This window comes from Lycorma delicatula, chromosome 1 (genome assembly GCF_047948215.1).
Source record: "Lycorma delicatula isolate Av1 chromosome 1, ASM4794821v1, whole genome shotgun sequence".
In the NCBI taxonomy this organism is placed as follows: Eukaryota; Metazoa; Arthropoda; class Insecta; order Hemiptera; family Fulgoridae; genus Lycorma; species Lycorma delicatula.
Window position 1 is genome coordinate 151,511,912 of NC_134455.1, and position 12,067 is coordinate 151,523,978.

Sequence of the window (12,067 nt, forward strand, 5' to 3'; positions counted from 1 at the left end):
TTTTTTAGCCGAATTTCTTAATGAAATAAAGATAATTGCAAGGGTATTTTAGGCATAATTTTTAAAATATATACTTCAATAAAAAAAAAGATTGTAAACAAAAAAAGGTTAAAAATCGCAATAAATTTTACTATATTTTTACTAAAACAAATCAATTTATACGATAATTTTTTTAAAATTTATTTCCAACAGCGAGATAACTTTGACCCAACCGCTGACATTCAGTAGTTAATGATAATAAATAAGTATATAAGGTTGCTGTTAGTAGGCTAACACCGCTTTCAACATGAAGTCTTCATTGGTACTATTGGTGCTCGTTGGTTTCGCTGCTGCTGCTGTCCAACCTTACGGACAAAGCAAACGACAGTGGTTTGCTAATTCATACAATAACCAAAACGCCGTAACTCCAGTTCATCAGCAACACAACCAGAACAACAACGTTCCTGCATACTTCAACGACAACAACAATAACAACAACCAGAACAGTAATAATTTTAATAACAATAACAACCAAAATGGACAGAATGTAAATAACAACAACAATCAAAACAACAACAACCAGTTCCAGAACAACAATTTCAATAACAATCAATTCCAGAGCAACAACCAAAATAACAACAACCAGTTCCAGAACAACAACAATCAAAATAATAACCAGTTCAATAACAACAACCAAAATGGAAACAATCAGAACGCACAAAATCAAAACAACAACCAGTTCCAGAACCAGAACAACAATAACAATCAGTATGTACAAAACGTGAATAATCAGAATAACAGTAACCAAAACAACAACCAGAACAACCAAAACGAAAATGGTGAGTACGATACCTGGTTAAATATATTTATTATGTAATTATCATTTGATTTATAATATTTTCTTTTTCCTTTTTTTAGAGCTATTTCTTTTAGTAACTATAATTTTGAAGTAAAAGTTTTTAATTTACCAATAAAATATTCAACGGAGTCTCACAATAGTCGAATAATTTACTGCATAAATTTACTTTTCCCATTAAGATCGAATTTTATTTAAAGATCACGTCATACTTAGATGAATAGATACGCATTTTAATTCTTCAGATCATTTTCTTTGAAAGAATACAAAATTAGTCTTTAAAAATTTGCATTAAATATTAGTCTAGTGTAAAAAAAAAATTGTTATTTTTACACTTTTATTCAATCTTACGAGTATTATCAATATTCTTTTAAAGAGTTTCATATTGAAAAATGTTACGGAAAAGTATTTCATTTCACACTACATCAAGTAAACTTCGCTTGAGATGCTTATTATTTTGATAAACTATGCCATTTTTGACAGTAATCTGTTTTGTATCACATTTCCTGCAATCGTTTGTTTACATAATATTGAAAGTGTCTCTTTCACGTTCACTAATTAAGTTTCACTTTCCTTAATAAGTCTGGTATGGATGCTTATTAACCTTATTAAGGCCATTCCATTTTCTTGAACGACTTTTGGGATATGACAGATCACCTAGAAAAATTAGATCATTATGATTATAACTTTATTTCTCTTATTATCAACAAAAATGCCAAAATTATCAGTCAAAACTGAGTTTTTTTAACTATTTTTCTTAAATTTATAATTTAGTGTTTAAAATATTAATTTAAAAAATTGTACTAAATTATAACTGATAAAATAGCTGATTGCTGGTACATTTTTTAGTACCCTTACTCCAAAAGAAATCTTAGGTAACTTTTCCACTTATAATTATTTTTCCTCCACACAAGAAAAATAACCAATGGCACGAAAGCAATAGAACTTTGTCGTCAGATTTTTTAGTTATAATTAAAATTTTATGGTTCCTCAGATTAATCAGCATAAAATCTTTAGTTTTGAATTAAATATAAACATATTTTAGAAATATGTATTTAATTTCGGTATATTTTTATTTAACAATTTAAAAAAAAATATTTTTTAATACTTATTTTTAAATTATGTGAAAAAAGTTAACAGATAAAAAGAAACTCAACTAGTATTATTCATAATTTCTTTCTTCCAAAACCATGCAAAAAATAATTTAAAAAAAATAATTAAACCAATTTGCACTAAATTTAAATTTAACTATCAAGCTCAGGTTTTATTCGTTACTGTTGAATATATTAGATATTTTGTTTCAAAGAATATTGCGAATAGTTCTTTTCCAGATTGACATAAAACAAAAATTTGATATATTTTAAAAACAAATACTAATAACTCATAAAATATAGAAATTATTTTCCTTAAAAAAAAAATCTGATGCGGACAATACAAGACTTCCTTGTACGCCTATTAAATTACATTTACACTTTTTTTTTTTTTAATGAAAAGTACATATAATTTTATTTCATTAAAAACTTCTGATATTTTTTCTTTTTTTTGTATTGTTGAACTATTATTCATCGTAAATTTTTTTACAATGAGAGGTTAATAATTATTAATAAATCAATATATTTAAATTAAAAAAGAAAAAATTAAAAAAAGGAGATGAACTCTGATTTGAACAGATGTGCCGTCCCCTAAGATCCATATATTTCATTAAATAAAACTTTTATTTGGCTATAACTCTGGAACCAATGAAAATAAGTACCACTTATGATAAATCATTGAAAAGCTCTCAATGAGGGCTTATTACTGTAGTTAAGATAAATGTATGGACACTTTTGGTTCAGTAGACTCCAATCAAAAGTGGAGATGCACATCTAGATGTTACAACAGTCCTAAATCCAAAATTTCAACATACTACGGCTAATCGTTTTTGAGTTATGCGAGTTACATAAGTACGTACAGACGATACGCCGAAACTAGTCAAAATGGATTCAAAAGAATTCACAATAATCAAAAGAATGGATATTTCGTTGAAATCTGGAAACCGAATTTTTCGCGATCTACGAAGTACTTCCTTTACTTCGTAGAAGGAAGTAATAAGAACAAATAAAACACTGAAATATCAATCCATTATAACAATCTACTGATACTATATATATTTCTTAATATATGTATTGATTTTATTTCTGTTACTGATTTTAGATTTTCTAGAATTTATTTTTTAAATTCTACAGTTGCTTACAATTTACAACTAATGCATGCATAATATTTTTTTGAAATATACATTTATTTGTTGGATAAAAATGTAGTATCAACAAATTCTACACTCCAGAGTTATAAAAATATTTATGAAAAAATAAAAATGAAACAATTTCTAAACCAAAATTGTTTTTTTTTTTTTTAGAAAACATCAGTGAAAACAACCAAAACTCAGTCTCAAATAACGTGAACGAGTATCAGAACAACAACAATCAGAACCAGTACCAGAACAACAACTACCAGAATAACAACAACAACCAGAACCAGAACAACAACCAAAATAGCTATAACAACAATAACCAGAACAGCAATCAAGATAGCTACAACAACAATCAGAATCAGTATGGCCAGAATGTAAACAATAATAACAACTACAACAACCACAACCAGAACCAATATAACAATAACAATTACCAAAACAATAATCAAAATAGCTACAACAACAATAACCAGAATCAGAACAACTATAATAACAACAACCAGAACCAATATAACAATAACAACCAGAACAACTTCAATAACAACAACAACAACCAAAATAACTACAATAACAACAACCAGAACCAGAACAACAACCAAAATAGCTACAACAATAACCAGAACAACAATCAGAATCAGTATGGCCAGAATGTAAACAATAATAACTACAACAACCAGAACCAGAACCAATACAACAATAACAACCAGAACTATAATAACAACAATCAGAACCAATACAACAACAACAATAACCAGAACCAGAATCAATACAACAACTACAATAACAACAACCAATATAACAACAATAATAACAACCAGAACAACTGCAATAATAACAATCAGTACAATAACCAGAACAACTGCAACAACTACCAGAACAACTGTGGTAATAATTTCAACCAATGCAACAATAACAACAATTTTAACAACCAGAATAATTGCAATTACAACAACCAGAACAACAATTACAATAACCAAAACCAAAACGAAAACAGCAACTACAATAACCAAAACCAAAACAACGACTACAATAACCAAAACCAAAACAGCAACTACAATAGCCAAAACCAAAACAGCAACTACAATAACCAAAACCAAAACAACGACTACAATAACCAAAACCAAAACAACAACTACAATAACCAAAACCAAAATAATAACAACAACCAAGATAATAATCAAAAGAATCAGAATGCCAAGAACAATCAATCCAACAACAATAACCAAAATGCCATCAGTAAAATTAATCGAAACGTTGTCAGCAAAAACTGGATCCAGTCATTGAAATTGGCAATCTAAATGTAGACTGAATACCAAAACCAAAATACAACATTTGAAATGTATTAGAATTTATTATTTAAATAAATAATCTAAATGATAAATCTTGTTTTTGTTTTCATTATTAATCATATATGTCATATTCTCCTCCACCGCTCTCTAATTATCTGCTCAAAGTACTTTTCTTGGTAAAAAGGTCAGAACTATTATTATATAAAGCTGGATTTAACCAGTAGTGTTTGTTTTTATATCAGAGTAAATTCCTTTATCTACATGCCCTACTTTCAACTTCAGAAACTGCATTACTATACGAACAAATATTATGTAATTTATATATGCATTAATTTGTATTAATGAACTGAATAATATTTGTGATGTTTTCGAGTGAATTAAGTGAAAGATGTGAAATTTTCTTGCAATTTCAAAAAGTTTATTGAGTGTAAGTGCATTCTTACATTAGAATGCTTATATCTATACAATCTTGATAATTGTTACAATTACTTGATGTACTTATTACTTGATGAATGTGTCAAAATGTTTTGAAAATGTTACATCGTTCTATTCTCTAAGTAATTCAATTCACATATCATAAAGTAATATGAGCATTGACAATGCGTATAAACACTAATGCAATGTATATACGTATATAAGTTTAAATTGTTAATTAAAATCATATTGATTGATAAAGCAATGTAAATAAGTTTGATTGCATACTTAGGAACTGCTTACACAGGCTTTAAAGTTATAATAATAATGATATACAAATCCTACCAAGTTGCAAAAAAAAAGATTTCTTTTATAAAAACACTTCCTAATAACATTTTTTATCACTGGTGAAACCAATGATCGTGTCAGTAAGTTTAGTTTTGATATTTCAAAACTATATTCTTATAGTTATTATTACACATTATGAGTTATATTTTATAAAGAAAATATATGTAAAGTAGCATATGATAGGCATAAAAACGATGCCACTCAAATACAGCATTGAAAATTACTCCCCAAAAAATGAAACACTTTTCCATAAAACTCCCTAGAAATTATTTATGGTTTCATTTTCATCTATATCTAACAATTAAATTTTTAAACTTGATGTGATACCTAGATAGTTAATAAAAAGGATTCTTTGATCCATAAAAATCAATAATTATTATTAATGTACAGTATTATAAATAATAATTTTTATTAATTAGTTATGAAAAAGAAAGAAGTATCCTTTAAACTCTATTTTTTTATGAAAAACATGAACAAGCTTTGTTAACCGTGATTTATCTATTTTACATTCGATTTGTAAGAATAAATAAATCTCTCATGTAGAGTTACAAATAATCTCATTTTCACTAAATACATTTTTTTTAAACTAATAAGCGTTCCTATTCTTCTAGATTTTATAATTATAAATCAAATTTTTGTTGATAACAGTATTTTTCTTTACCATACCTTCAAAACTGACAAAATTACAGAAAAAATGAATATTTAAAAGAAAAGAGACAATTTTAACTTTCCTAATAATGAATTTCAAGTTAATAGAGCATATTGTTTTATTTTGATATATTATACAGTTTTATTCTAATAGTGGATAAGCCAATCTTCAGAAATTTTAAACTACATTAATTAGAAGAACCTACATGAAATTAAATTTGGACACTTTTTGAAATAAATTTTAAGAATTATATAAAAAAAAAGAAAAGACTAAAGGATTACTGTAATAACAAAATCTATAAAAGACGTAATTCACTCTTCATCATAATTTTTTTTCTTTAAACTGCACCATAAGACCATTAGATTAAGTCAAAAGTTTTATGGAAAAGTGTTTCATTTTTTGGGGCGTAATGTTCAATGCTGTATTTGAGTAGCATCGTTTTATGCCTATCATATGCTACTTTACTTATATTTCCTTTATAAAATCATTGGAGGATATAAAGTGATATTGGGACATAAGATCATTTATTATATAAGATCATTTTACATTATTAGAGTTATTGGTAACAAATAAATTCAAGTAGGTGTATTCTAACCATCATATAACACAATTTACAAGAAAACTAAATAAATAAAAGAATATCCAATTTTATGGTTTCAGAATGGAAATACTGACAAAGCAGTATACAAGTATGAGGTATCATTACCAGGTTTTTTAGCAACTATTTGAAAAAATGAATCTTTGAAAAATATTTATGATAGAAATCTCTGCTTGCTATTTAAGAATGAAACCAATTTTCTTTTTAGTTTCAAAGTAGTATGAAATTTTTTTTAAAAAACCAATCTGTTCTAACGTATTATTACTATTAAATTCACACCTGAATTTTATCTCAACTTTTTTATTTATTTTTTTTGAATACATTTTATTCTGGATAAGTTTCTGCAAAACAAACAAATTCCATAAAACTTAATATTTAGATAAGAATAAATATAGTGTAATGTATAAACATAATTCTAATGATTTTATCATAGGCGATTTCTAATTTCCTATTACAGTGCATATTAAATGGATATTACAGTGCATATTAGAATGAAAGTCCTTTCCCAAAATATTGAGATCTGAAAAAATTCTGCAACCTTTTGCTGGATTTTCATCAATTTCTAATGATTTTCAACAATTTATAACTTTATCGCTTGTGAAAATGTGTGTTACAGAATCTTTTTTTTTACATATCAGTTAATTTTGTTTTTAAACATTTACATAATAAAACTGCAAAATAAAGAATCTTTGGATCCGTCTAATGTGGATATTTTGACTTCAGTACTTTGCTACGTGAAGAGTTTACTTGATGACAGTTGACGAAGTAAACTGTCTTCCATTCACGTTTTTTTAATATTTCCTCCTTAAATAAGAGTGAGTATTTTCTTAGAATAGTAGTTAAGAGAGTTCAGTGACTGTTCATTTATTGTTCAATGACATTTCAATAAATAAGTGTGATTCGTTTATCTCAAATTGCATATCATCCATGAATAACCTAACTGATCCCAAAAAAATTTGGAAGATGGATTTGTCATAATCTGATTGAAATTGTATCAATACCTTAATTTTCAAATATTGTCCTAGAAACCTATCCTTCTCTTATTGAAAGATATAGAAAGATATATATTAAATATTTTCATAAGGGATCACTTAAGAAAAAAGTAATAGTATACAAAATGCATTTCTTCTGTATACCAGATGAAGGAATATGTGATAGTTATTCAATAATTAAAGATACAAATGACTCTGGAGTTCAAACAGTATATTTAAACAATGTGACAGTTTTTCACTTTTCATCATGATCTCCAGCAATATTAATACACTTGTATCATCTTTGAATCAGCTTATTTAGCAACTTTCTTTGCAAGCAATCCTTTATCTTTATGTCAGAGCCAGTTTGGCACATTTTCTTTGACATCATCATTGTCTTTAAACTTCTTACCATGTAGCGGACATAATACATAATAATGGTATACAATTATGCTATATGGGTACAGAATTTGAAAGTTCCTGGTTGGAATGTGTTGTTTTCATCTAATAACCTTTTTTTTACTAGAAGTTCAATAATCCTCGTTTGATTAAAGTTTGTAAGTGGTGAAATGTCTTCTTACAAATTTTATTTGAAAAATACGCCTCTCCCAGTTTTATCATATAAAAAAATAAATCAAATATTTGCATTGCAAACTTAAGAAATTGTAATTTATGTTTAAAAACATTGTAGATATATTTTGTATAAAATTTAAAAATAAAAAAGAAATCAACCGTATTAGAGAACAGACAATATTTCATGATGTGGGTGTTAGAATTTTATTAAGTTGTGAAAGTTTTGGATAAAGGGTTTGGATATTGTTAGCTGTAAATCAACATTCTTTGACAGGATAAGTTTATTCCATTTTTGTTCACGTTCACGTTCCTTTTTTGACAGTATGTCGTTTAAAAAACTTATTTAAAAAAGATATTAAAAAAATCTACAAAAAATGTATCGAAGAGAAACTGAGTTGTTTCTATGTGTTGCAAAAAATATAATTTCTTAAAAATTACAAAATTGAAAAAATTACAATACGTTTATTGGAATAAAATTTAGTGGCAATAATTAATCAAAACGCACCCTTTAAAGCACTACTTCTTTCTTAAAAGATCTGTAGAATTGGATCCTTTTCATCACTTTAATGAATATTATTAGTACTACAGTCTAATTATTTAGCTATACAGAACTCTTAAAATCACTGATTTCCTACGGTCATAATGGGCTTTACCAGAGATCGTCTTGTTGACCCTTTATACCGATTACATATTACAGTCATCAGTTAATTCTCAGTAAGAATGCAGTGAATATAGAGGTTTAATTGATCGCTTAAAATATCACAGTGAGTAAAACTGTGATTTCATCATGATATCATTATAATTACACAGCCTCCTCTGCATGAAGTAATGAAACTTGCAAAAGCCAAAGAATATAATAATAATTTTTTTGATCTATTGTACATACTCAGCAGAATAAAAACAAATATCATTGCATTATTGTTCATGCTTGATCAATTTGTAATTTGTCAATCTTGAATGAATCAGTGAAGTTTCCATCAATCTGCAATCTTTCCAGCATTTAATTTTATAATCAGTTTAATTTAGCACACACTTAAATTTATGTTTGCTTTGTGCTATATAAATTGCTAAAAGGTCAATTATAAAACTCAGAGGACTAACAAAGACAAAGCTAGGAGCTATAGGAAATCTTTATTCACGAAAGATTTCCTGTAGCTTGTTACTAGGAGTTATGTTTAGACTGTTGTGGTGGGTGAATGTAGAATTCATATGCAAATATTCTCTGTAACAATGGATCACAGATACATTTCACATGTGTACTCGCATTGTCGTGCAACATGTACCATTTGTCAACCGTTTTTAGCACAAAATTGGGATAATGCTGCGAAATTTCCAACAGCGGCCCTTAGCTAATTACACCATGCACTGACGGTGCTCAATTTTTATTTACAACTTCATACAATATGGAAATGAACTATGATTAAATAAATAATTCAAAAATGGTTCTTAAAAAAATAACACTAAGCCACAACCATTAGTTTAACGATTAACAAGCGGCAAGAAGAAATATTATACTTTGACATGTTCTCAGAATTAACTTTCAGCCGTTGAAGACTACCTTTCGATATTTCAAATAAATGAATGGTAAGAAATTTCATCAGTCTACTAAGGTAATAAATAAGAATGACATTTATATTATCATTTTTAGATAATCCTTTCTATTAATACAATATAAATATTAGAAGGTTGGTTTGAATTAACCTGTTATTGGAAAGTACAAAAAGTATTTCAACCACAATGCGATATTTAATATGAATTAGATATATTTGTATTTTCAAATACATTGTAGATTGACAAATACATAGTAGCACTAAGCAAAGCCAATATACCCAAAAAGCTTGACAGTTTTCCAACAATAAATACACGTACCACATATTCATTAAGTCAGAAAAAACTCCTGATACAATCATCCCAACTTAGAAACGACTGAAAAAAATTGGCTTAACTTAAATAAACTGAAGAAATTAATGTAAATAAATGAAATCTTATTTTTAATTCCGTGTTCTCATCACTAGAATTTTTCAGTAGATTTCTAATAACTACATTAAATTACTTCTTTTTTTTTTAACTCAGAACACTCCTTGATTATTATCCTATCAATTTTTATGGAACAGTCGGGTAAATTTATCGAAATTATATTAAAAGTGGTTTAATTTGAAAAAAATTGCAAATTGTAGTTTTTAAATAAACAAGATAACAGTAGTCAATAGAGGTCAGTTACAGAAGATACCAAATGTATTAGCTAAATATAAGTAAATTGTGTAACACATAAGACCATACACCCTGCTATTTATAGAAACCTATTATATTATCTTTTCCTGTCTAAAAACTACCGTACCTATCTTCATATATTTTCATATTTCCAAAATCAAAGTTTAATCATCTTGGAATCCTAAATAAGTTAAGAATTTTTGGGCGTGAAGCAAAAGTAATCGAAATACAAAAGATAAAATGAAAATAGGAAAGTATAAACGGGTTTTTAATCCATAAAAATGAAATTACTACACAAATTTAAACGTGAATTTTTTGTCTTATCAATACTTTGATGAAATCCGATGATGAGACCACACAAATTGTTCGTTCTTCGACGATTTTTTTACAAATCTCTTAAAACACCTTCATCAGTGTTTTTTTAAAAAATAAATATTTAGCACTTCCATCCACCAACCAACCGACATACAGTTACACACACACGTTACGTAATTTTATAAGAAATAACGACGTAAAACGAGATAATATGCAATTGTAATTAAGTCTCGCGGCTTTAAGCTTATAGGTACATCGATGATTAGGATGATTGTAGTTTTTGGAAAACAATTCTACAACAGACAGGCCCCTTCCAGATCATAACAAGAATTTTCAGAATCATCAATCCCAGACAGCCTCACCTGGACCATTTCACTATCTCCCAACAAATTTATACTCTCAGAAGGTAAAATGGAAAATAAAGAATCAAGAAATAAGTGACACAGTACGATCTAACACAGGACGAATTACATCAACCCATTAAGCTCGAATCCTTTCGAGGCAACGATGAACCTCTCATCGATAGATAATTTATCATCACGAATGCATCCAGAAGGGAGCAGCATGTTACTAATATTTTGCGTTGATTACTTTAATTGCATTCTGCAATAAAAATTGCTTTACGTATAGAAATTGTAACCACGCAAAAACGGTTAGTGGATCTAAATGAGGTTTCGTGAGGAAGTATCCAAATGGATCATTAACAGGACTTTAAATTATTTCAGTAAAATTAAGAATGAAATAAATAAGCGATGAAATTTGAAATTAATTTCACTTTTAATTTAACTTCCAGAATAAATGCCTTCACAACACAATCGATTGATATGGCATTTTTAGGTAAGCGGAATCCGATAACTTTCTCATCTTTTTATTTCAGATTTATAAAAAATAACGGTTTTCTCCACACAAAAAAAATAGAAAAGAGTTATACTTTTTTTAAGCTTATAAAATTTTAATTAATTTTATTTGTGTGGTCGCTGTAAAAACCAGTGAGATTCAAAATTTTGATATAAATTTTTTTTACCCCGTTTTGAAAACGTAATTGTACTGCTGATACTATCTATTAATATTATCTATATTTAAATAATATTTAAAGTTTTAAAAATAGATTTAAAAAAGAAAGAAGATTTATTTGCAACCTGTTTAAGAATATCGCAATATGCAAAAGTGTAGAAAATTAATAAAGACGACCCCTAATTCAGAAAGAAGTGAGACAAGAATATAATCCGTCCCCGCTATTTTTCAACTTGAATGTAGAAGAAGTAGAGCAGGATTTGAAAAAAAAATTGATAGGAAACCCAAGGAGAAGAAATAAAGATTTAAAAATTTGCTGACGATATGGTTTCTTTTGGCAGAAACTAAAGATGAGTTGCAATAAATAATGAATAGTATGGATACATTGCTAGGAAAGAAGTACTCTGAAAATCAATAAAAAAAGATAAAGGTTATTACATGTAGCAGAAAGGAAGAAAATGAAGAATTAAATATTAAGATAAGTGAACACAATATATAAGATGTAGGAAAATTTTATTGTTAAGATACTATAACTACAAAGGACTGATGAAGTAATGCACACAAAAAAGTAAACTAACATAAGCATAGGAAAATTTTTCGTCCAGAAAATAGATCTGCTA

The 12,067-nt window shown here is 27.3% G+C and overlaps 1 protein-coding gene across 1 annotated transcript; it reads left to right on the plus strand.

The window, feature by feature from the left end:
- The first annotated feature begins 273 nt into the window (after positions 1–273).
- On the plus strand, positions 274–4,446 carry LOC142324185 (uncharacterized). The gene is made up of 2 exons (XM_075364935.1): positions 274–818; positions 3,231–4,446. The coding sequence occupies exons 1-2, from the start codon at positions 287–289 to the stop codon at positions 4,361–4,363; spliced, it is 1,665 nt and encodes a 554-aa protein (XP_075221050.1). The 5' UTR covers positions 274–286; the 3' UTR covers positions 4,364–4,446.
- The last annotated feature ends 7,621 nt before the right edge of the window (positions 4,447–12,067 follow it).

Bases quoted from the DNA above. Each gene is read 5' to 3' on its own strand.
- LOC142324185 (XM_075364935.1), top strand. From the start codon at position 287: ATGAAGTCTTCATTGGTACTATTGGTGCTCGTTGGTTTCGCTGCTGCT. The intron at 819-3,230 runs GTGAGTACGATA...TTTTTTTTTTAG, and splicing joins GAACAACCAAAACGAAAATG to AAAACATCAGTGAAAACAAC.